At 44.7% G+C, this 24521-nt stretch overlaps 1 protein-coding gene across 6 annotated transcripts in view; it reads left to right on the top strand.

Annotated features, from left to right (window-relative positions):
- ETV6 (ETS variant transcription factor 6) overlaps nucleotides 1–24521 on the top strand; it is a 290065-nt gene that overhangs the window by 224447 nt on the left and 41097 nt on the right. For all 6 annotated transcript variants that reach the window (XM_061417840.1, XM_061417839.1, XM_061417838.1 and 3 more), the window contains 2 exons: nucleotides 6992–7156; nucleotides 23685–23819. In XM_061417840.1, the coding sequence (XP_061273824.1) occupies nucleotides 6992–7156; nucleotides 23685–23819 (300 nt within the window). The remainder of the gene's footprint in view (nucleotides 1–6991; nucleotides 7157–23684; nucleotides 23820–24521) is intronic.

The following is a 24521-nucleotide window of genomic DNA, read 5'->3' as shown; positions in this document are numbered from 1 at the left end:
GTTCCAGACATCCCTGAGTATCCACGTGGCAGACTGATTCCAGGACCGCCCCCCGGCCCCCACTAGATACTAAAATCCATAGATGCTCAAGCCCCTTACATAAAATCACATAGTATTTGCATATAACCTACACATACCTTCCCATGTACTTTAAGTTATCTCTAGATAACATTATAATTCCTCACACAATGTAAATGCTATGTAATCTGTTGTGACTATGATGTAAACGCAGCGTGAATAGTTGCCAGCACACAGCAAATTCGAGTTACGCCTTTGGGAGCTTTCCGAAATTTTTTTATTCTGAACAGTCTAAGGGGCCACTTGAGAATCCATATGGTGGGGTGTTGAGTGGGTCTGATTTTCAGTCCCAGCCCCACCAATTCCGTTTATCGTGTACTGCAGTTTTGTCCTCTACAAAATGAGAAGAATCATCATTGTAGTGAAGACTTGTGTAAATGCTCAGTGTTCGCTATTATGAATAAAAACATTGTCCAGAGATACAAAGGTTCTAGTCCTGCCTCTGGCACTATGTTTAGGAATGGGAGCCACAGAGGATCTCAGGAGGAGGCAGGCAGGCTGGTGAGGCTCTGAAAAAGGCCGTACTGAACTTCTGTTTGGACCAGTGAAGGATGTTTAATCCAAAGGCAAGATGACTAAGCAAGGAAGTGATAGCTGTCCTCACTGTCAAGGGTGACAGAATGCTTCTTTGTCATCAGATCAAGTTATGAGACCCCATGGGAGGTTGGAAAGAGGAAACCTGGGGCAGCTTGAGGAGGGTTCAAACTCAACTTTTCCCAGCTTCAGTTTCCTCATGAGTCAGATGGGTGGGGGTTGTCTTCTGTCTTTTCTGCTTCTGTCCTCTAAGCCACTGATTCTGTAGCCAATTTCTGTGTATACAGACCGTTTAGCATAAAGGCTGCTTCTGATGAATGTTTACTACAGCAAAAGAGCTTGAATTGACTATTATGCAAACCAGCAAAATCCTCTAATGACTCTGAGCCCCTATTTCCTCATCTTTCAACTTGAAGTGAGACTGCAGTGGGTTTCACAGGGCTTTTTGGAGAATAACCTGAGGTCATCCATGTGAAAGCACCTTCTTAAAATGTTATGTTTATTATTGGGTAATTATAACCCATTACCAGGTTATAAATTTTCAAGAATTAGAATATAATAAAAACACTCATAAGCACCAACATCTATTTAAAGTAACTTAATCTGTTTTCCGTGATTCAGAGGAGCCTTCAGGAAGTTACAGTCTCTGGGTCATGGTCGTGAGCATGGAGTTGCTCTGTAGAAAAAGGTCCTGGCTGTTTAAGTTCTTTGGATTTTAGGATTCATATTAAGTGGAAGCATGTTGACCATATTAAACCCAAAAGGGAATAGAAATCACATACTCTAAGCCCCTCATTTAACAGATGAAACCACTGAACCACAGAGAAACTGAGTGACTGGCCCAGAAACACATGTTACTTAAAGGCAGATCTGGGAGTAAGATCTAGGTCCCTGACTCCCAGCACGCTTTCCATCATTAGTTTAAACACAACTCAGAAAGTCTGAAATGAGGCTAAGCGTGTACTGATGAACGTGGCTGCTCCTTTGAACGTGGAATTGGAGAACTATCAGACGGAAGTTTAAGGGTCTGGGTATGTCATTAAAGGGTACGGCCCCATGAACTTGACTTGACCCACTTGGGGGAAAAAAAAGTGCGGTGGAATGCTTAGTAATTTTCTTAAGCATAGCAGTTCATTTCTTCTGTATAAAATCATCTCAGCTACCCTCTGAAATTAAATGACATTCCAAATGCGGGTCTTAGGGTGGCTTTCGCAGGCTTGTTATGTACACAGGGAACAACATGATGTAGGTACAGTATAATAATGGTCTCTGTCTTTTTTCTTTTCACTAATGATCATTAACATATAAGTTCTCTAACTTAATTGTTTTTTTTTTTTTTGGCTTTGCCGGGGTTTGGTTGTGGCATGCTGGCTCTAATTCCCTGACCAGGGATCAAACCCAGGCCCCCTGTATTGGGAGCTCAGAGTCAGCTACTTGACCATCAGGGAAGTCCCTTTGTTAATGTTGCAAGTTAACGTTGCAAGAGATAAGTGTGAAACAAGTTACTTGTGATGCAGCCTCCCTGGTCTTGCCTGTGTGCTATTACGCTGCTGCTGCTGCTGCTGCTGCTAAGTCGCTTCAGTCGTGTCCGACTCTGTGCAACCCCATAGACAGCAGCCCACCAGGCTGCCCCGTCCCTGGGATTCTCCAGGCAAGAACACTGGAGGGGTTGCCATCTCCTTCTCCAGTGCATGAAAGTGAAAAGTGAAAGTGAAGTCGCTCAGTCGTGTCCAATTCTTTGCGACCCCATGGACTGCAGCCTATCAGGCTCCTCCGCCCATGGGATTTTCCAGGCAAGAGTACTGTAGCAGCTGTCTACTCAGGATCAGTGTCTACGCGGCAAATGCCTATGAGCAAGTAGCTGGTGATGCAAAGCCTTCCTGGATGAGTTAAAAGCAGAGTCTCGCCTCCACCTCCTTACTCCCTTGTATAAATGTATTTCTCCAGGGATCTACAGGATTTTTGGCTCTATTTTTAGTTCGTTGATAACTTGAGAAACCTCCGAGGATCAAAATCTTGAATAGGGAGGATTCAGTTCACTCAGTCTTTTCTGAATCCCTAATAGATGTTGAAAATGAATCTGAATGGGAAGTGCGTGGGTCAGAGAATGTGGTGCGGAAGAACACAGACTCAGAAACCAAAACAGCCTGGTTTCGAATCCCAGGTCCTTTTGTGACTCTGGTTGCATGCCTTTGGGCAAATCCCTTAAATGCACTGGGCCTCAGTTTCCTCACCCTGAAACCTTATCTCATAGGGTTGCTGTGAGCATGCAGTCAAATCAACTGATACTCATAAAGTGCTCAAAATAGTGCTGGATGGTCAAAGTGTTTAAAAGATGACTCTGAGTCCAAGGCTATAACACACAGGCCTTAGGGTCTTAAGGTTTGAGCAAAGGGGGCTTGTTTTTCCTCAGTCAGAGTAGCCAAGCACATCCTACACCAGGACTTTTTAAGGAACTAGCAGGGGGACTTGCCTGTGAAGACCAGAGTTTGTTTGTTTTATTTTAAATGTGTTTATTTTTGGCTGTGCTGGGTCTTCATTGCTGCACACTGGCTTTCTCTAGTTGCGGTGAGCAGGGGCTGCTCTCCAGTTGCGGTGCACGGGCCTCTCATTGCAGTGGCTTCTCTTGTTGCAGAGCATGGGCTTTCGGGTGTTCAGGCTTCAGTAGCTGTGCACGGGCTTAGCTGTCCTGCAGCACTGTGGAATCTTCCCAGCCCACAGGGACTGAACCCGTGTCCCCCCGCATTGGCAGGTGGATTCTTAACCACTGGACCACCCTGGAAGTCCTGAACACCAGAGTTTATCATCAAGCCTCTTTCCAGCTCAGTGAATGTGTCCACATTCTCTCCTGGGAAGAGTGGTGGCGATTCCGATAAATGTGTAGCCTGGCCTCCAGCAGGTAGCTTGGTCTGTCGGGGTCACTTTTGTAAAACTGCTGGAATTGCCATGGTGTTTCCTGAACTGACTGGGACTCACCGGGTCCCCTGAGCCCACAAGCCCAGAGCCTTCAGTGGATCCCCTGGCAAGGGGGTTTCCGAGTTATGGTTTTGCTTTCTTCGGGGGCTGGGCTGTAGGAGAGATTAATGGGAAGTGAAAAGAGAAACAGTTGTTCTCAACCGGCAGGTCTGTTTGGAGTGTGTGACTCTTCTTGTATTTAGGGAAAAGATTACTCATGAGTATTTTCTTCCATAGAATATAAAGAACCTCAAATTACTACTTGCATCCCCCACCCCCTTCTCACCCGCCTCTCTTGTTTCAGTGTCTCCTCTGCAGAAACTTCAGCATTTTACTCTCGTTTCCCCTCCCGAGTGGGATTCGGTTCTGTATTTGCTTTGGCACTCGCACTTCCAATAAGCAGCCCCATCCTTTTTCCTGTTTCTGACCGAGCATCTTCTGCTCTGTGGTCCTCTCACCACCAGGCACTTCCTTCAGCCACGCTTGGCCGGTCCTCATATTTGTCCCCAAAGTGCTGGCTGTGCTCTCGCTGTTCGTGTGAAGGAGAAGAAAAGTCCCTAATAACTAGACACCCCGCTGTTCCTCTTCAGAGGTGACACCATGACTGTGGACTCTTAAGGCCTTTCTTCACTGGTTCAGAAGTTGAGATTTTGCTGAGCCTTTTTCATGCCCGTCCCCACCTCTCTATGGTCCCAGATATGCATCTTTAAGGTCATTGGAAAGAGTTGGGGTACCTCCTATGTCCAAGAACCATTTTTTTTTAACTTTTTAAACCATTTTTTAAACTTTTAAGAATACAGTTCTTAAAGATCACAGTTATCACCGAATATTGGCTATATTTCCCCATCTTGTACCAGACATCCTTGAGCCTGTACATCCTTCGTACCTCCCACTTCACCCACCCCTGTGTTGCCCCCCTGCCACTAGTAACTACTAGTTTCTTCTCTATGCCTGTCAGTCTGCTTCTGTTTTGTTATATTCACTAGTTTATTTTTCAGATTCCACATATAAGTGATATCATACATTATTTGTCTTCCTCCAGTTTATTTCACTTAGCATAAGGCCCTCCAAGTCCATCCATGTCCAAGGACCATTTTTCATAGGCATTGCTTCTTGGCCCAGTCAAGAGTCCAAAACAAAACCCTGAATTCTTTAGTTGCTGTGTGTATTCTAAAGATCGTAAAGCAGTAACATATTGCATGGTATTATTTTACAGTGCCCCTTTATTCCCCATGTGACAAAAAAATACTGTGAAACTTAAAAACCAAGAAAAAAACTCTATGATGCTGTATTAGTCACTCAGTCATGTCAGACTCTTTGTGACCCCATGGACTGTAGCCCACCAGGCTCCTCTATCCATGGAATTCTCCAGGCAAGAATACTGGAGTGGGTAGCCATTCCCTTGTCCAGGGGATCTTTCCCAGCCAGGGATCGAACCTGGGTCTTCTGCAAAGCAGGCAGATTCTTTACCATCTGAGCCACCAGGGAAGCTCATCTCTAATTTCAGTGCCCATAGTTCTTTATCCATGCCCAACACAGTGGACCAGTTTCAGAAGGACTCCCCAGAGTTCAAGGGAACCAGCTGCCATTCCGTAAAACTAGACTTTGCAAAGGAGCCACCTGAAAGATAGAGCCACCGGTCATGCCCAGAGACCCTGGATCTTCTCAAGGGCACTGAGCTATTCCATTTCCTCATCCACCCAGAAGGAAAAGTAGCCCATCCAAATAGACCAGTTCTTTATGATGCCTGACAAATGAAAGGTCCTTTTTTCCAGGATCAGACTGAAGGACGCTGTCAGAGCACACTCACAGAGTCCCCTTAGCAAGTTGAAGTAACCACCAATAAATAACAGACTGAAGTTCCTTTTAGCAAACGTTGATTCTGTTGTATTTGAGCTATTAGATCATACAATATTTTAGAGAATAAAGCACTCCTGAGCATCTGGCTTTTAACCCATCAGTTCTCAAACAGTTGGTTTCAGGATTTCTTTTAATCCCTTAAAATTATTGAAGACCCCCAAAAAGCTTTGCTCATGTGGCTTTTATCTATCTATGTGTACTGTATTGGAAATTAAAACCAAAAATTTTTACTATTTGTTGTAATACATATCAAAATATGTGTCAACTCGCTAAAAAGTAATAAGCCAAGTATATGTTAACATAAATATGTATTTATGAATATGTTTTCCAAAACCAAAAAAAAAATCAGTGAAAAGGTGGCATTGTCTTACATTTTTGCAAGTCTTTTTAATGTCTGGCTTCATTTAAAAAAAGGCTGGATTCTTGTGTCTGCTTTAATATCACATGCTGTGTAGCTGCTAGGAAATTCCACTGTGTGCTCATGAAAGATTGAGAATAGAACAACAGAAAAAACAAGTAACCTCTTCATATGGTTACAAAAAGTTTTGACTTCTTAGACACGCTGAGATGGTCTTGGGAACCCAGAAGGGTACCTGGTACACACTTTGAGAATTACTGTTCTCTAAACCACTCATATGATATGTCAAAGGTTTCCCGCAACCACAGAATAAAATGAAAACACAGACTCACAGTCAGGCTTCCAGACAGAGATCCAGCCTGAGCCATCCTCTTGGGGGGCTGCCCTCCCTCCAACCCATTCCTGCCCCTACTCAGAGTTCAAGTGCCACCCCCACCAGGAAGTTGTAACATGAACAAGTACCTGTTATCCTTACCTTGCCCTCTCATTCCCAGAGGCTAGGCTGATAGTGTCCTCGAGACGAGTGAGTTGCTCTTTCTGGAAGAACTTGCAGGGAACACTATATTATTTGGCATCTCTGGCAGGTCAAGCCCCACTCTGGAACATTCTCACTTCAAAAGGACACTGGGCTGCCATCAAATCAGTTCTGTGCATGGAATTCTCCAGGCAAGAATACTGGAGTGGGTTGTCATGTCATACTCCATGGGATCTTCCCGGCCCAGGGATCAAACCTAGGTCTCCTGCATTGCAGGCAGATTCTTTACCCTCTGAGCCACCAGGGAAGCCCTGTGATTCTAGAGTTGCATCCAAAGCCCACTGACATTATTATGACTCCGCATCCCCTCAGTGCTTCAGGCCTCTATAGAGCTGCACCTTCAGGACCGACTGGGAATCCGCATACCCCTGGAACTGCAGCTGGGCAAGGAAGAACAGGGCTGTGAGACCTATGGTTCCTTAGAGACACAAAAAGCAATTCTGTCCCCTCACACACACTTTGCCTCTAAATAAAAAATTCATTTGATATCACACTTTGACACTCATGAAGCTGGAGTTCTACCTGAGATTCAGAGTTGAACCCTAAGGGCTCTTCAGACATGGAGACTCAGTTTTGTTAACCATTCAGAAATCTTTTCCCTTTATCTCGGCTGTCTAACTGATGAGATCTTTTTTCTCTCTTTTCTTTCTGCCTTGCTCTCTCTCCAACAGGCTTGCAGCCAATGTTCTGGAGCAGAGATGACGTAGCCCAGTGGCTCAAGTGGGCTGAAAACGAGTTTTCTCTAAGGCCGATTGACAGCAACACATTTGAGATGAACGGCAAGGCTCTCCTACTCCTGACCAAAGAGGACTTTCGCTACCGGTCTCCTCATTCAGGTGAGAGTCTGGACTCTGGACCTGGGCTCAGTCTGGGAAGTCTGGTCTCCAGCGCTGGCCTTTGTCACCACTCACGCTCCCAGGAGATCTCCACGTCAGGTCGCCGTGAATGCAAGGACAGTGACCCTGCTTAGTGGAGCGTGGATCCTGCTGATGAGGGCCAGTGTGAGGGGAGAAGAGGAAGGGTTTCCAGGTCCAGGAGAGACTTTTAGGAGAAGTGACCGAGTTCAGACCCACAGACCCTGGAACTTAAGGGATCCAAGTGTACCACCATAAAAGGAAGAAAATCCGTTCAAGAAGCCCTTTCTCTCCACCTTGCTTCTGATTCTGAAGTCTTTCAGAAGAGATGCAAACTGCTCAGTTAAAAACAAAGACAGGAGAGGGCAGGGAATGAGTGGTGCTGAGGCAGGAGGAGTAAAAGGGGAAGGAGAAACAAGAGAATGGGTGAGAAGGGCTGGGGAAGGTGGAGATCCTTGTAACTCAGACAACTTGAGACCTAAATTCAAAGGGCTTTAGGTGATTTCTTTTGGAAGTTGTGAATTTTTTGAAGTATGAATCTTATGTTGAATACTTTGTGTGTTGGTATTAGTCGTTCAGTCGTGTCCAACTCTTTGCAACCACACGGACTGTAGCCCGCCAGGCACCTCTGTCCATGGGATTCTCCAGGCAAGAATACTGGAATGGGTTGCCATTACCTTCTCCAGGGGATCTTCCCGACCCAGGGATCAAACCTAGGTTTCCTGCATTGCTGGCACATTCTTTACCGTCTGAGCCACCAGGGAAACCCGAATAGTTTGTACAAATCTTGAAGGATACAGGTGACAGTTTCCCCTGGCTCATCTAACAAGAAAGATTTCTCGAAATAAGGGCTCCTAAAACCACATGTAAAAGTTTCCTTTAGTAGGAAGCTTTAGTACCTACAAAATGTATTGGTGATATGGATAAGAACTCAAACAGACTTTCTAATTTCATTTCTCACACTTGATGGATTTTTTTTTTCTTAAATTTTTTGTGATGTGGACCATTACCAAAGTCTTTATTGAATTTGTTATAATATTGCCTCTGTTTTATGTTTTGGCTGCAAGGTATGTGGGATCTCAGCTCCCCGGCCAGGGATTGAACCCACTCCACTCCCCTTGTGTTGGAAGGTGAAGTCTTAACCTCTGAACCACCGAGGAAGTCCCCTTGATGGATTTTTAGAAGAGATTTGGGAACTCCGTATGTCCAAGGGGAACCCGGGTCTCGGGTTCTGCCTCTTGAGGACAGTTATTCGAGGACCCACGGGTCCTGCCTTGTCAAGTCTCCTTGCCACCCCCACTTTGAGGTCACTTGCCTGGCAGAGCTCCTTTCTTCCTTGACTTAAGGGCAAAGGTCCTGCACAAGGTCTTGGCTTTGTCCCCAACTGTGTTCACCCTTCTTTACTCCTGGAGGCTGGCCAGGAGTTAATAAACTAGCTAACCGTCCTGAGGAAACGGCCTGTCACACAGGGCAAGATAAGGATGTGTATGGAACTGTAGCGTTGCCCAGCTTTTCCCAGTTGCAGCAGAACCGTTTAGAGGAGGAAATGATAAAAGGGAAGTTTCCCCCAGAAGTACAGATGTTCATGGAAACTTGAAAACTTCTACAGCTGAGAACCAGGGCACTGTGAAGGTTTTAGAAGGGACACAGACATACTTGAAACATTTCATCTTCCCTCATTGATTCTTTCTGTAGCCTCAGGATAAGAAAACTGTAAAACAACAATATAAATAAATAAAACCAACCTGAAAGGAACCTTGAGAGTTCCTTTTAATTTAATGCAAAAACACTTCCCTTTTCTGTTCCAGTGGGAACTCAGAGATTAGACTCAAAGGGGCAAAGTTACCCATCTGGAGGGAAATGTATGCTAACTCGTCAGTGTTCAGGAGAAGTCATTCATGTCGGGCAAACAAAGGAAAACACAATGATGTGTTTTAAGTTGACTTGATTTAGACCTTGGGCATGCTTTCCTCTTTGTAAATCTCTCTCTGCCTCCCCTCATATCTCAGGTATGCCCTTTTTTATATTTTATTTTTTTAACTTTCTGTTTTGTGCTGGAATGTAGCCGATTAACAGTGATATAATAGTTTCAGGTGGACAGCAAAGGGGCTTAGTCATACATATACACATGTCTATTCTCCTCCAAACTCCCTTCTTATCCAGGCTGCCACAGAATCATTGTCAGGTGCTCCTTTTTGTTGCTGATTTTTTATTTCTCCAATGACCTCTCAGCTTTCCTTAAAGCTGGGAGCAGAGACATAGCAAACCTGTCAGTACATCCTTGCCAGTTTGTCGGGTCTGTGCAGGGTGAGCCATGTGGGAGGCTGGAAGGGAGCTCACCACCCCATTGAAGGCAGGATCACACTGAACCTGAAGGCAGAGGCAGCTGGGGAAGGAGAGAGCAGCATGAATGGGCCTCAGAAAAGGAGTGGAGCTGGTCTGGAACGTGAAGGATGGAACTGCATGACGGGTCATTGCAGCAGCGTTAACTTAGTGGGTTTGGGCGGCCGTGAGGAATCCCACCTGGAGATGGAAGAGGCAGCATTAGGCTGGTGCGCTAGTTGGGACATGGTTATCATAGCCACGGTTAAGAGGGAGCAGTAGAAATTCATTCTGTGAGTGTTCCCTGAGTAGCTCCATGCCAGAGGACAAGAGAGCTGGCTGAGGAAGTTAAGGGAGAGAGAGGTGATTTCTAGCCGGGTTGTCAGATGAGGCTCAATTGTGTGGTAGCCGAGCCAGACTTTGAAAGCTGTGAAAGGTGAACAAGAAGCGGGAGGGAAAGGTGTTGAAGAGGAAGTGAGGCCAGTTCATGTGGAGGAGGACCTTGGAGACGAGTTTTCGTTTGAAACACTGTTCATCATTACTCATCACCCCTCACCCTTGTCTGCTTGCCTCTTCAAGTTCTGCTACTTTCTCCAGGAACACTTTCCCTGACTCTCCCGTCCCCACATCCCTGGTTCCGCACATCCCTGGTTCCACCCTACCTTCCTTTCCTCCACGTCTCCCTGCCTCAATCTGGGTGAGGTGCTGGTCCTCATGTTTTTTCCTTTTGGCTGCACCACATGTGGGATCTTACTTCCCTGACAGCGAGTGAACCTGTTCCTCCTGCATTGGAAGCACTGAGTCTTAACAGCTGGATCACCAGGGAAGTCCTGTTGATCCTCTTTTCTGTTCAGTCGCTCAGTTGTGTCCGATTCTTTCTGATCCCATGGACCGCAGCACGCCAGGCATCCCTGTCCTTCACCATCTCCCGGAGCTTGCTCAAACTCATGTCCATCGAGTTGGTGATGCCATCCAGCCATCTCTGTCATCCCCTTCTTCTCCTGCCTTCAATCTTTCCCAACATCAGGGTCTTTTCTAATGAGTCAGTTCTTTGCATCAGGTGGCCAAAGTATTTGAGCTTCAGCATCAGTCCTTCCAATGATATTCAGGACTGATTTCCTTTAGGATGGACTGGTTGCATCTCTTGCAGTCCAAGGACTTCAGATCTCCTTGCAGTCCAAGACTCTCAAGAGTCTTCTCTAGCATCAGAATTCAAAAGCATCAATTCTTTGGCACTCAGATTTCTTTATGGTCCAATTCTCACATGCATGACTACTGGAAAAATCATAGGTTTGACTAGATGGACCTTTGTCAGTAAAGTAATGTCTCTGCTTTTTAATATGCTGTCTAGGTTTGTCATAGCTTTTCTTCCAAGGAGCAAGTGTCTTTTGATTTCATGGCTGCAGTCACCATCTGCAGTGATTTTGAAGCCCAAAAGAATAAAGTCTGTCACTGTTTCAGTTGTTTCCCTGTCTATTTGCCATGAAGTGATGGGACCAGATGCCATGATCTTCGTTTTTTGAATGTTGAGTTTTAAGCCAGCTTATTTACTCTCCTCTTTCATTTTCACTTTCATCAAGAGGCTTTTTAGTTCCTCTTTGCTTTCTGCCATGAGGGTGGTGTCATCTGCGTGTCTGAGGTTATTGATTTCTCCCAGCAATCTTGATTCCAGCCTGTGTTTCATCCAGCCTGGCATCTGGCGTGATGTACTCTGCATATAAGTTAAATAAGCAGGGTGACAATATACAGCCTTGACGTACTCCTTTCCCAGTTTGGAACCAGTCTGTTGTTCCATGTCTGATTCTAACTGTTGCTTCTCAACCTGCATACAAGTTTCTCAGGAGGCAGGTAAGGTGGTCTGGTACTCCATCTCTTTAAGAATTTTCCACAGTTTGTTTTATCTCAGAACATTTCCTAATTCTGTCATGGCCCCTGACACACATACACAGGGTTCACACTGTGATACATGAGATTGTTTTCTATTCCATATCCTCTCTCAGAGTAGAAAGTTCAGGCTGCGTCCTGTTCAGCTGCCATGTCTCCAGTGTCTAGCACAGGGCATGACATCTGGTTGGCACTCAATAAATATGAGATGAATTATGACCCAATCCAAGAGTATCTTACAGCCAGTTAAGGAGTTTGGATGTTATTTTGCAAATAATAGGAAACCACTGAAAGGTTCTGATCAGGAGAAAGATATGATTGAAGCTCTCCCTTTGGTACAGTCAGTCCCCTACATACAAATGAGTTCTATTCTGAGAGCATATTCGTTAAGTCCAGTTTGTGCATAAGTTCAACATACTTAGCCTCAGTACCTAACACAATCTGCTATTTAGTACTGTACGATAATAGGTTTATAATACTTTTCACACAAATAATACATTTAAAAAAGCAATAAATAAAGCATTTTTTATCTTACACTATAGTACCTAGACAGAGAAGGCAATGGCACCCCACTCCAGTACTCTTGCCTGGAAAATCCTATGGACAGAGGAGCCTGGTGGGCTGCAGTCCATGGGGTCGCTAAGAGTCGGACACGACTGAGTGACTTAGCAGCAGCAGCAGCAGCATAGTACCTTGGAAAGTATAGTAGTGTAGTCCAATGGCTGGCATACAGGGGCTGGCCTCCAGTGAACAGGTAAGAAGAGTTACTGATTGGAGGAGGGAGAGGAGGCAGTAGATGGTGGAACAGAAGGACCATCAGCAATAAGAGATGGAGGGCAAGCGCATTCACGTCTTTGAAAGTTTGCAACTTGAAGGTTTGTATGTAGGGGACTTGCTCTCTAGACACTTGCCATCAGTGCGTAGCGTAGATTCACTGGGTCACTAAAAGCAGGAAAACCAGGTACAGTGCTACTGCTACAGTCCTAATTTGAGACTCTGAAGTCCAGGACGGAATCAGTGACACCAAAATAATATGCTTTAGGCATGAAATGGTTATCCTGGCATTTTGGCCAAGTGATGCCAGAGCATTCAGGAAGATGTGCCCTTTTCTGCACAAGTCTGAGACAGAAGCCAGGCCAAGCTGGGAATAATAGATTTCAGAGCATCCCCCATTACATCGAGCTGAGACTAAAGATAAATCTATGCGGTAGGTAATTTAATTTTAAGGCAGCAACCAGAAAGCCATGGACAGAATATCAAGGTGATACCTGCCAGTAGGGGCTATCAGAAAACTTGCCACAGAACAGGAGTATTGTCAGAGGAATTGGAAGACAGAAATAAGAAGATGATGAGATGACCCTTCCCATGAGGTAGGTAGCCAGCCAGCAAGGTGATGAGGGCGTGATATACCTGCTCACCTTCTCCTTAGGTAGAGACAATGTATAAATAGAAAACCTTGTTTCTCTCTCATATGAAACATTTGGCACTGCTTCTATTGACCTGCACTTTGCTCTTGCCTTCAACGTAGTAGATGTCACAAGGTCCAGATTCTACACATGTCTCTTCCACATATATCATCACCTCGTTTGCTCTTATCTTCCTTGTCCATAAAATGGAATTTTCACCCTGGGGATCCCAAACTCTCTTTATAGTTCAACCCAACTTCAACCACTGAAAGTGTTAAGCTTTGAGTAAGCATTACGACTTCCCACCTATAGGCAGTAAATAGATACTTTAGTCTCCTTCATGACTGTATACCATGAAAAAACCTAGACTTTACCCAGTTTTTTCCTGTCTTTCTTTAACCTTTATTGCTGCCTAAGACAAAGCAGCAGCAGCTTCTCACTAGTCATAGTGTTGCTAGAATGAAACAAAAGGATCTGATGGGCCATCACCATGAATGGAAGTTTACAGCTTCCTCCCGGCCATGTTTCCTGCCTGGCCTCACCCAGAGTTATGTTTTCTGTGCATAGAAATAACATTCCTTGACACAACTCATCCCATATGTAGACAGGAGAGAACAAGAGTTCGATGAATTATAATTAGTTGAACTATTAAGATACCTTCAGTCAAATACAGTAGCCTCCTTGAACCCCACATTCTCCAACCAATTAAACAAACTACATTTATGCTGTCCACTTTAAGGACAAATGTCCTCCCTTTTCAACCACTAGACTAAAACAGGGAACGTTCACAATATAGTTTAAGATATTATCTCCAACAGAAGATGTCAAGGTTGAATATAAATGGTAGCTTTTCTTTGAAATAATCTTCTAATCAGGATATAGCAGGATGACAAATTTATAATATTCACAAAGTTAAAGGAAAAGTGTAAAAAAATCTCTATTTTATAAACCTTATCCAGACAGGATTATTTTACCTAGTCCTTGGGCAACTGGGTAGTTATCACATTAAATGGTCTGGGATGATTCAATTCAAAGGAGTTTCATTGAATTTTATGAATTTATTGAATGCCTTGAAATGAATAACTCCAATTGTTACTTGACCTCTTTGAGACTCTGAGAAAACACATTAATCCGAAGGAACAGACAAGTTAGCATTGATATTAACACTCTCATTTAGAGTTATCCATTGCAAGATACTCAGGTGGGATGTATTTAAGTATTCCTTATTTAAATGAACAAAAAGTGTTATTAATTTAATTCATATTAGACTTTTTATCAATGCTTTGTAAAAAACAAGAAATGTTCAAAGATCCTTCAGGTTAATTCAGCAAAAAATGTATTGGGGTTTTACTAAGTAAATGAGTTTTTAACATACTGGAGTGTGATGTTACAAAGTGTTTCTTCCTCTCCAGCCCACCAGCATCTTTTTCTTTGGAAATGTGTTTTGCTTGTGACTTTCAGATATATTAAATTTCTTTTAAAGGTTAAACTTAAATACTGGTCTGTATCTACATATGTTTCCTAGGAAACCAACCTGCCTATTAATCTCTATTAAGCAGTGGTAGGTGGTTTGCTGGCTTGAGTCCACTGGCTGCTTTAGTCTCAACTCACTGGGTTTCAGGGCATGGGTAACAGAGGGGAATTTTAGCCCTAAAGTGTGGGAGTTCCAACAAACATGACCCTTGACTGAAGATACCCAGAGTTGCCTCTCTCTTCTCTTCCTGTGTCTTTGAGCAAAACAAGCCAAAAATATGTGTATTGCCCATCAGCAAAATGCTCAGATAAATCAATTACAGGAGAGTCATGGAATTTGTTAGCATTTTGCTTATCCCATTGGTGAAACGTTGGTGATGACTGACTGATCGCTCTGCTATGCAGAGTCATATTTTAACATGTGAAACATACAGCACTTCCTGTAACTGACAGTGCATACTTATGTCACAATATTTAGATTTTCTCACAAACTTATTCTTTGGTTTACCTTACTTTATCTTCTGTATGCAGGAAAAGGCAGTTGTCTTTCTAGATGTCTTCCTGAGTGAGTCTCCTCTTAAATTTTCAGAGACTTCTCTGGTGGTTCAGTGGCTAAGACTCCATGCTCCCAATGCAGGGGGCCTAGGTTCAATCCTTGGCTGGAAACTAGATCCCACATGCTGCAACTAATTAAGATTTCACATACCCCAACTAAAAATCCTCCATGCTGCAACTAAGACCTGGCTCAGCCAAATAAATAAATAAGTAAATAATTAAATATATATAAAATATTTATGTTAGATATATATTATATATATAATATCCCAATTTTCCCACAACCTGCTCCCTTTTTTTCCCCAGGATCTCTGTGTCCAAGACATAGATATCAAATAAATTTCAAATATTTGTTCCTAAGTGAAAGACGAATTCATTTTTATGGTCACAGAAAGCACTCTGTATTAAATTAAAAGATTTGTAATTCAATCAGGCTATAAAAATGGATTGAGTGGAATGCTTGGAAACGAAGATAGAGCAGAGCTGGAATACCAAGCAGTCCCACGATGGGAATGTTCTTAGACCACCAGTGGGATCTCCCAGGCCTGTGTCTGAGTTGGATTTTTCACTGTTGAATTTATGAAACTGAAGGGACTGAGGCCTCAGATGTCATTTTGAACCTGTCACGGGCGGGAAAGAGCAGCAGAGAGTTGAATAGTGTCCCTCCCACACCATATATGCTGTTATTTTTTTGTAACTGGTCAGAGGGAAACTAAAATCTCTGAATAAAAACAGAAGAGAGAGAAAAAGAGAAGAGAACGCTTTGCACATGTAAGAATGTGTTACTTCTGATTATCTTCGTAGGAGGGTGTGTACATAGTAAATTGTCACCTCTGAAAAATGCCAGCTTTTAATAATGTGAAGATTCCGCTTTAAACCTACTGAACTCAAGGTAAACGCCGTGAAACCCCACGGGGAGGGGCTCTGGGTACCCCTGTTGATGACACTCTTCATTGGTCCGATTCTTCTGGAGAATCAGCACTGTATAATAAGAACTTTAAAACTAATCGTACCCTTTCACTGATAACACCATTTTAGGAAAAGAAAAATCCCGTGGAAGCAATCCAATAGGAAGTCAAAAAAGATACCCTTAGTAATTCTATTCATGACAGTGAAGACTGGAAATGCCCATACCACCCCCAGTAGGGGACTGACTGGCTTTAAAAAAACATGGAGAATATAAAAATAGAGGCATACACTGTAGCTTTGCAGCCATTCATTGAGTCACTTCAGTAGATCATTACAGGCCTTGTGGATCATGTTCGGAACTTTAAATGTTATTTTAAAAACAGGTGGAAGCCATTCATGGTCTGAAGCAGAGACTGGCATGGTGAAACACAGAATTGAGAAGTGGGATGTAGAGCAGTCGGTAGACGCAATGGCAAGTGACCGAAACTAAGACATCCATCGGGGAAAAGCAGGGGATTCAAGGACTGTTTAGAAGGCAGAGTCTTGGTGATGTTGAATGAGAAGGAGAGAGTCAAGGATGAGTCCTGGTTTCCGACCCAGACAGCTGGGGATTTACTGCACTAGGAAGCACCGATGGTTGTAAAGGCGTTTATGTCGAACATGTAAGACATGTGGTGCCCGGGTGACAGGCAAGAGGACGTGTGTAGGAGGTAACCGAAGGTTCTGAAGGTGAGGAGGGGTGTCTGACTGAGCAGATGTAGTGGAGACCAGCTGACAGCAGCCATGGAGGGGCTGAGATGACCCAGGAGAAAGGCGATGAGAGGCCTGGGAGCCTTAAAGGGTGAGGAAGCAGCGAGAGCAGAAAACCAGGAGATGAGGCATGTCTGAAGCTGTGGGGTGTTCTAAGCGAGGGGGAGACAGTGACTAGTGTTAATGATGTTGCTGAGAGGCAGGTACGTCACTCTTTGGCTTTGATGACCTGGAGGTGACCTCGGCAAGAGCACCGTTGTACCTTCCTCCCACCTTCCCCCCATCCCACCCCTCTGAGTCATCACAGAGCACCAAGCTGCGCTTCCTGAGCTGTACGACAGGTTTCCACTAGCTAGTTACGTTACACCGGAGAAGGCAATGGCACCACCCCACTCCAGTGTTCTTGCCTGGAGAATCCCAGAGACGGGGGAGCCTGGTGGGCTGCCGTCTGTGGGGTCGCGCAGTCAGACACAACTGAAGCGACTTAGCAGCAGCAGCAGCAGCTGTGTTACACATGGCAGTGCATGTACATCAGTCCCAACCTCCCAGTTCATCCCCTCCCCCACCCCATGTCCACATGTCCATTCCCTACATCTGCATCTCGATTCCTGCAAATAGGGAGGGGATATACATCCATGGCTAGCTGATTCACTTCCTTGTACAGCAGAAACCAACACAGCATTGTAAAGCAACTATACCTCAATTTAAAAAAAAAAGCACTTTGGAGAGGGTTGGACTGGAGACCAGAGGGCCCGGAGAAGTGCACAGAGAGGGGCGTAGTGATAACAGAGTTGGACAGCTCTTCGGGAAGTTTGGCTGCAATGGGAAGAGAAACGGGGACAGCACCTGGAGGGAAAGATGAGGACAGAGGAGGGTGTGTGTGTGTGTGTGTGTGTGTGTGTGAGCACGTGTGTGTATGTGTGTGTAGAAGACAGAAAACACTTGAAGCTGCTTAAATGCTAAAGGGAAGAGACCCATAGGAAGAAGTTGACGATATACTGCACACTGGGACAGGGAAAGAAACGGTGAACTCGAAATATGTGTGTGAAATGATGTCCGCTATAAAAAAAATTCCATTCTTATGACTTTATGAAACTTATGTGTGTCCTTGAAAGACAAAAAGTACTGAAGCAGAGCAGATAGTTTCCAGATTTTTTTGGAGACATGTCAGTTAATAATCATCATAGTCACAAGGAATACCATCTCCTGATCACACAGGAGAGAAGACCTGGGGCTGACGCTCATTCACATCATCTCGTTTATTCCTCATAACAGCCCTGCCAAGTCTAGGCATTGTTCTCATTTGATACAAAAGAATATTTAAGCCTTGAACTAAGGCTCAAAGACAAAAGGTAATTTGCCTCAGGACATGCAGCTGATGAATAAAGGAACCGGGATTCAAACCTGGGACTCCCTTGCTCCAGAGCCCAAGCTCTGTCTTCTAAAAGTAAAGAAACTTAGGTAAATTTAACCCTCTAAACAGTATCTTTATGTTCTTGGTCTTCAGACACTAGTAAAATTGCTAAGGCAACTTGCAGCAGTTTTGTTCACTATCTCTACTGCTTGTTTCAAACAAATTGCAAATAATAGAATTTAGGATTCTCGAAGTAGATGCCTAGGTTTTAACACCAAGGTCACTGATACAAAATTGTGTATGTGTTTAGTTTGTGGGTTTCTGTGTGTGTATGCAGGTATCTAGGAGTGTATCTAGGGTTTATAGGACCTGAAGTTATAATGTGAAGACACACAGTTCTAGGTTTCCTTTTTTTTAATTTGCATTTATTTATGGTGTGCCAGCTCTCCGTTGCTGTGCACGGGCCTTCTCTAGTTGTGACAAGTGGGGCTCCTCTCTAGTTGCAGTGTGCGGGCTTCTCATTGTGGTGGCTTCTGTTGTTGCAGAACACAGGCTGTAGGCCGTGTGGGCTTCAGTAGTTGTGGCGAAGGGGCTTAGGTACCCCATGGGCATGTGGGCTCTTCCTGGACCAGGGATCAAACCCATGACCCCTGCATTGGCAGGTGGATCCTTAACCACTGAGCCTGGAGGAAAAGTCCCTTAGGTTTCCTTTCATGGGACTATGCAAACAAAGGCCCCTGAAACTCACTGGCTTCACAGCAAACCCACCTGTGCATGTGGATACATGAACTATGTGTGTATGCCTGAAGATAGCGGGAGAAACCAACAAAAGCTATTGTCCCTTAAACAATAGCCTTGGTTTCATTGCTTAGTACAATGGAAGCATCTTTTAGGGTTAGTACTAGTTATGTCTTTTCTGGGAAGACAGGGAAGATTTATCAAGGATTGAACAGGCCAAGAGTTTCTTGAACAAGTGCCTTGAATTCAGGCCAGTGGTCATTGGCTTTGTTAGATATGTAGCACTATGGCTCCTGCTCTTTATACAGCAGGCAAATAAATATAACTTCTTTTTAAATATCTTCTTTATTCCAGAGATCTTTTTGTTAATATCACTTTTGCGATGTCATCTCCTGTGTGTATAAAGATTTTCAGAATGTAGCCAGAAAGCATACTGGCTGCTGGAGGAACTGGGGGCCAGTGAAGATGGAAAAGGATGGGGGGGCACCTTTATTTATTTAGGAAATGGTTGCAGATGGGACACACGTGCTGTGCTGCTCCAAAAGCCAAAAACTAGGAACCGAGGTACATGAGATTACAGAGGACGCCAGCTTCCAGCCCAACAGAAGAACCTTCTAGCGACTAGAGCTGTCCAAAAATGGTTTGCTTATGCTGTGGCCGGCTGCCTGTCATGGAAGTACTCAGCCAAAGCTACTTCTTGGCAGGGGGCTTTTGCTGAACACAAGTTCGAATCCTTCTAAGAAACTTGTAGAATCCTAAGATTCCAAGTCATTATCGGCCACAAAATATTCCTGCCAGGCACACACAGCGACACACGCAGTGGGTTGGTTTTGCCCCAGAGTAGTGATGTTTGTGCTAAGCCAGCCCCGTTCCCCAACTGAGCTCCTGGTCGCCAAGGAAACATGTCTGTGGATGGACTGGTTCAGTACTCTGCGGTCTTAGAAGTACGTTTTTCCCTAACCTGGGACCCTGGGCCCAGGCTCCTACCCTTTAGCTAGCTGTCACAGGTGTCACTTCTGAATGCTGTCTTACCAGTTCTTGCAATTTAGGTAAGGAACTGGCCGAGCTCTGCCTGACCTCCTCTCCCCCACTCACTCAGAGAGAAGCCTTCTCTGCCTGGCTCCCTTTGCCAATTTTGGGATGAAAGGCTGCAGAGAGGCAGCACAAGGGCCTGGGGGAAGTACAGGGCAGAGCACAAGTTGGTCCGGCTTAGCCCATCAAGCCAGGGTGAGGCATCCGGAGAGACCAAGATGGGCGAATGACCTCAGTCCACCTTGCCCTTTCTGAAAGGGGAACATAAACATGACCATGACCCAGATACTCCTGCTTTGTTCTCCCTCGGGATCCACAGGTCTGTCCTAAACCACTTCAGTAATATCTGCAATAATAGTGGAGATAGTGGTGGTCACACAGCAACTGGTGTTTGCTGGGTTCTCACTGTCAGATGCTGTGATGACTGTATTACATGATTACCTTGTTGGGTCCTCATAGGCACCCTGAAAGGTAGTGATGGTTGTTTAGCTGTTCAGTCATGTCCAACTCTTTGTGACCCCAGGATTGTAGCCTGCCAGGCTCCTTTGTCCATGGGATTTCTCAGGCAGGAACACTGGAGTGGGTTGCCATTTCCTTCTCCAGGGGCTTCCCTGGTGGCTCAGACGGTAAAGCATCTGCCTGCAATGTTCAGTCCCTAGGTCAGGAAGATCCTCTGGAGAAGGAAATGGCAACCCACTCCAGTACCCTTGCCTGGAAAATCCCATGGACAGAGGAGCCTTGTATGCTACAGTCCATGGAGTCGCAGAGTTGGACACAGCTGAGTGACTTCACTTTCCTTTCTCCAGGGGATCTTCCCAACCCAGTGCTCGAACCCACGTCTCCTACATCGGCAGGCAGGTTCTTTACCACTGAGCCACCTGGGAAGCCCTCCTGGGAGGAAGATGCTACTGTGCTGTGTTGTGCTTAGTCTCTCAGTTGTGTCTGACTCTTTGTGGCCCCATGGTCTGTAGCCTCCCCAGGGTCCTCTGTCCATGGAATTCTCCAGGCAAGAATATTGGAGTGGGTTGCTATTCCCTTCTCCAGGGGATCTTCCCAACCCAGGAATTGAACCCAGGTCTCCCACATTGTGGGTGGATTCTTTACTGTCTGAGCCACCAGGGAAGCCCAAGAATACTGGAGTGGGTAGCCTATCCCTTTTCCAGGGGATCTTCCCGACCCAAAAATTGAACCACCTCCTGCATTGGAGGTGGATTCTTTACCAGCTGAGCTATCAGGGAAGCCCAGATGCTGCTAATACTGCCGTTTTACAGATGAGGAACTGATGCCTGGAGAACTTAAAGGACATCCGCTTTGTTGACTCGCTTTCTCTGTACCCACAGAGAAATGGAAAGAAAGTGATGGCCACTCCCCACTCAGAGCCCTTGGAGTGACCCCCAAGGAGGGGCCAGGTGTCATGTGCACCCAGACCCTGCTGCTTGACATCCTCCTCTGAGGGGAATGTTTGCATTTCGCAGAAAGTTCAGAGACCTGCTCAAGGTCGCCTGGTGCAGCGAGGCTCGTCCCGCAGGCCAGGCCCCAGGGCCCTCCCCGCACACCAGCCTGCCTCCAAACCCGCAGTCCACCACCCTCACACACACTCAATCTGCATTTCCTGGCCTCCCCTTTCTAAACGGGCACATTAATTACTGCCCATTTGTCTTAGTAATCATCTGGAACACTTTTTTTTTTTCAGGGTTTTCATTTTCTCTCGGGCTACTACTGAAATAAAGCTTTGCTCAAACCCACGGGATAGAACACCAGCTATGCGAGGCCATGTAAATAGGAAAAGTTCAGGAAGACATTTACGCTAAACCCCAAGAAACAAAGTGTTGATTAGGGACTTATTTTTGTGAGCGATTAAAATATGAATCATTAAAATAGGACGGTATTTCAGGCTCTGTATCCTGATCTCGTCAGCGACAGCATCACCATGACTACTGGGTCTGAATTAGATGAGCTCCAGAGCCTTTCCCAGCCTCTCGCAGTTGTGTGTCATCGCTCTCCCTTATACACACAACGCTCTCAAGTCTGGTTCAGAACACCTCTGCGGCTCCTCGCCCGTGTCAATGAAAGCAAAGACCCAGTGATATAAGGCCTTCCGTTCTTAAAGGTTTTTTGCTCTGTTTGATCACAGTCATAAAGAGTGGCAATAAAAGTGTTGTTCAGTTGTGTCCAACTCTTCTTGACCCCTTGGACTGTAGCCCACCAGGCTCCTCTGTCCATGGGATTCTCCAGGCAAGAATACTGGAGTGGGTTGCCATGCCCTAACAGTGGCAGTAAGTTATATTAATATAACGACCAAAATTCGAAGATAGAGGAAGAAACAAAAGTGAAACCCAAGGGAATCTCAGGGATCACTTAGGATGGAGTATTATGGAGCTTTATTTGGTACAGATAGAAAAGGTGCAGAAGTTTGCAGAAACAAAGGAATTCATTTGGAGTGTTTCTCAGGTTCAGACTGAGTTGAAGGGAAAAAAAAAAAAAGTTTAGCCATAGCCCAAAATATGCAGTTAAATTAAGTTGTTAATTAAAGTATCTGTTAAAAATGGCTAAAATTAGAGACAAAAAGCCCATTGTTTGGTACAATTGTTGACTGCGTATCTGTGTGTGGAAGGGCGTAGGGGGACAGTCAGAAAAGCCTGTGGTATTTTTAAGATTAATCACCCACGTCGAAGGGGTGTTGAGGCACCCACCTGCGTTTTTGAACTTGGAGCTAAGTCAAAGGGGAGGGACAAGACCAGAACAGCTTTTCTTTCTTTCTTTTTTTTTTTTTGCTAATTAACTACTCAGTGGACACTTCAAATACAAAATATATCAGCACAGAAGGCCCCCAGTTCAAACCAGCCCCTACCATCCTCTGCGAGAGGCTGACATCCAAAGATGATTTTTAGAGCTGATGGAACCTGGGAGCAATGCCTGTGTATATTTTTAGAAGGAAGCATAAGTTTTAGCTTCCCAGAATATGCTAGTTCATTATAGGGTATCTTTAATATTAATAGTTAGCACCTCTGATTGGACGTGTAAATTTTTTTTTCTGTATTTATTCTTTTCCTGCCTGGGATTGGGGTGGATTAGAAAAAGGCACTTTTTTTTTTTTTTCCTGTTGGGAAGATTTCTATGAAGAATCCATGAGTTGTCATTGAAACATTAAAACTTTTCATCCTTAATGACTTTATCTTCTTTGAATAATCTAAAATGCAAATAAATACAAAAAGTATTTTTTTTAAATAAAAGGAATAGCAATAAGTTGGGACAATTTAAGTTTCCAGTAAAGTCTGGTACATCCCTATGACAGGCTGTTATATTGCAGTTACTAAAGCAGTTGAATGATGTGGAGGGAAAAAGATACTCAACTATGATAAGCTTGATTCTCATTCTATAACTATATCATATACTGTTGTTGTTGTTCAGTCGCTCAGTTGTGTCCAACTCTTTGCAACCCCATGAACTGCAGCACACCAGGCTTCCCCATCCTTCACCATCTCCTGGAGTTTGCTCAAACTCATGTCCATTGAGTCAGTGATGCCATCCCGCCATCTCATCCTCTGTCACCCCCTTCTCCTCCTGCCCTCAAACTTCCCAGCATCAGGGTCTTTTCCAGTGAGTCAGTTCTTTGCATCAGGTGGCCAAAGTATTGGAGCTTCAGCTTCAGCACCAGTCCCTCCAGTGAATATTCAGGTTTGATTTCCTTTAAGATTGACTGGTTTGATTTCCTTCCTGTCTAAGGGACTCTCAAGAGTCTTCTCCAGCACCACAGTTTGAAAGCATCAATTCTTCAGCAAAAACATACTGTATATAGTATTAACAGGGTCCGTGTTTTTTAGGAATAGGATTATAGATAACTTTTGTTTTCTTTCTCCCTTCCTATTCCTTTTTTGTATATGACTTTCATAATTAAAAAAGTTTTTTAAAAGTCCCACATGGCTCTGACCATCTGAGTATTAGTGCCACATCCTATCCCCTGCAAGCTCCTGGTGGACAGACCTACCTTCCTCAACACTGTGCCAGGCTCAGAGTCAGAGCTCAGCAAATAGTTGTTGAACGGAACACTCCCATTTCCCTGTTTCTTTCTCCTTTTTCTCTCCAGGTGATGTGCTCTATGAACTCCTTCAGCATATTCTGAAGCAGAGGAAACCTCGGATTCTTTTCTCACCGTTCTTTCACCCCGGAAACTCGATACACACGCAGCAGGAAGTCATCCTTCACCAGAACCATGAAGAAGGTACCCGGGAGGCGTCTCTCTCGTCCGAGATGTAGCCCAACCCCAAAGCTTCCGCTGTCTCTGTGTTCTTATTCACGTGATTCATTTTTCATTTGACCAACATTTATTGAGTACTGACTGTGTTTGAGACCCTAGGGGAAATGCCAAGGTGAATAATAAGATCTCTCTTTGGTTCTCTGCAACTCCCAGTCTCGTGGAGGAGATGAGATAGATACGCATGTCAATAACAAAGAATAGCTATAACAGGCACCATAAAGAGATGATGGAAGGGGAGATGACAGCCAGTGCAGGCATCAGGTTCAGCGTCACGAAGGAGGTGACCTGCAGGACTCCTTGAAGGTCTGATAAGCCGGAATGAAGTGGGGGAACATTCCAGGAGGACCCAAAATGGAGTTAGAGAGCAATCTCTAACTGGAATTGAGAGCAATAGAATAGAGAGCAATCACGTACCTTTGATGAAGAAAGATTTCAAACAGACCCCAAATAGGGAGAATAAACTAACGAGAGCCCTGTGAGCCATCCCCCTGTCTCAACAGTGATCCACATTTCGCTGCTGTAGAACCAGTCCAAGGAGGTAAGATTAGAAGCAGGATGTGGAGGACTTTGATTTCTGGGCTGTGGAGCAAAGTAATGGGGAGTCATTGAAGATTTTGAGCAGAGGGTCACATATGCTGGGGGAAGAAAAGAGACCCAAACCCTGTG

This window comes from Bos javanicus, chromosome 5, assembly GCF_032452875.1.
Source record: "Bos javanicus breed banteng chromosome 5, ARS-OSU_banteng_1.0, whole genome shotgun sequence".
In the NCBI taxonomy this organism is placed as follows: domain Eukaryota; kingdom Metazoa; phylum Chordata; class Mammalia; order Artiodactyla; family Bovidae; genus Bos; species Bos javanicus.
This window is presented reverse-complemented; position numbering and strand designations above follow the sequence as displayed.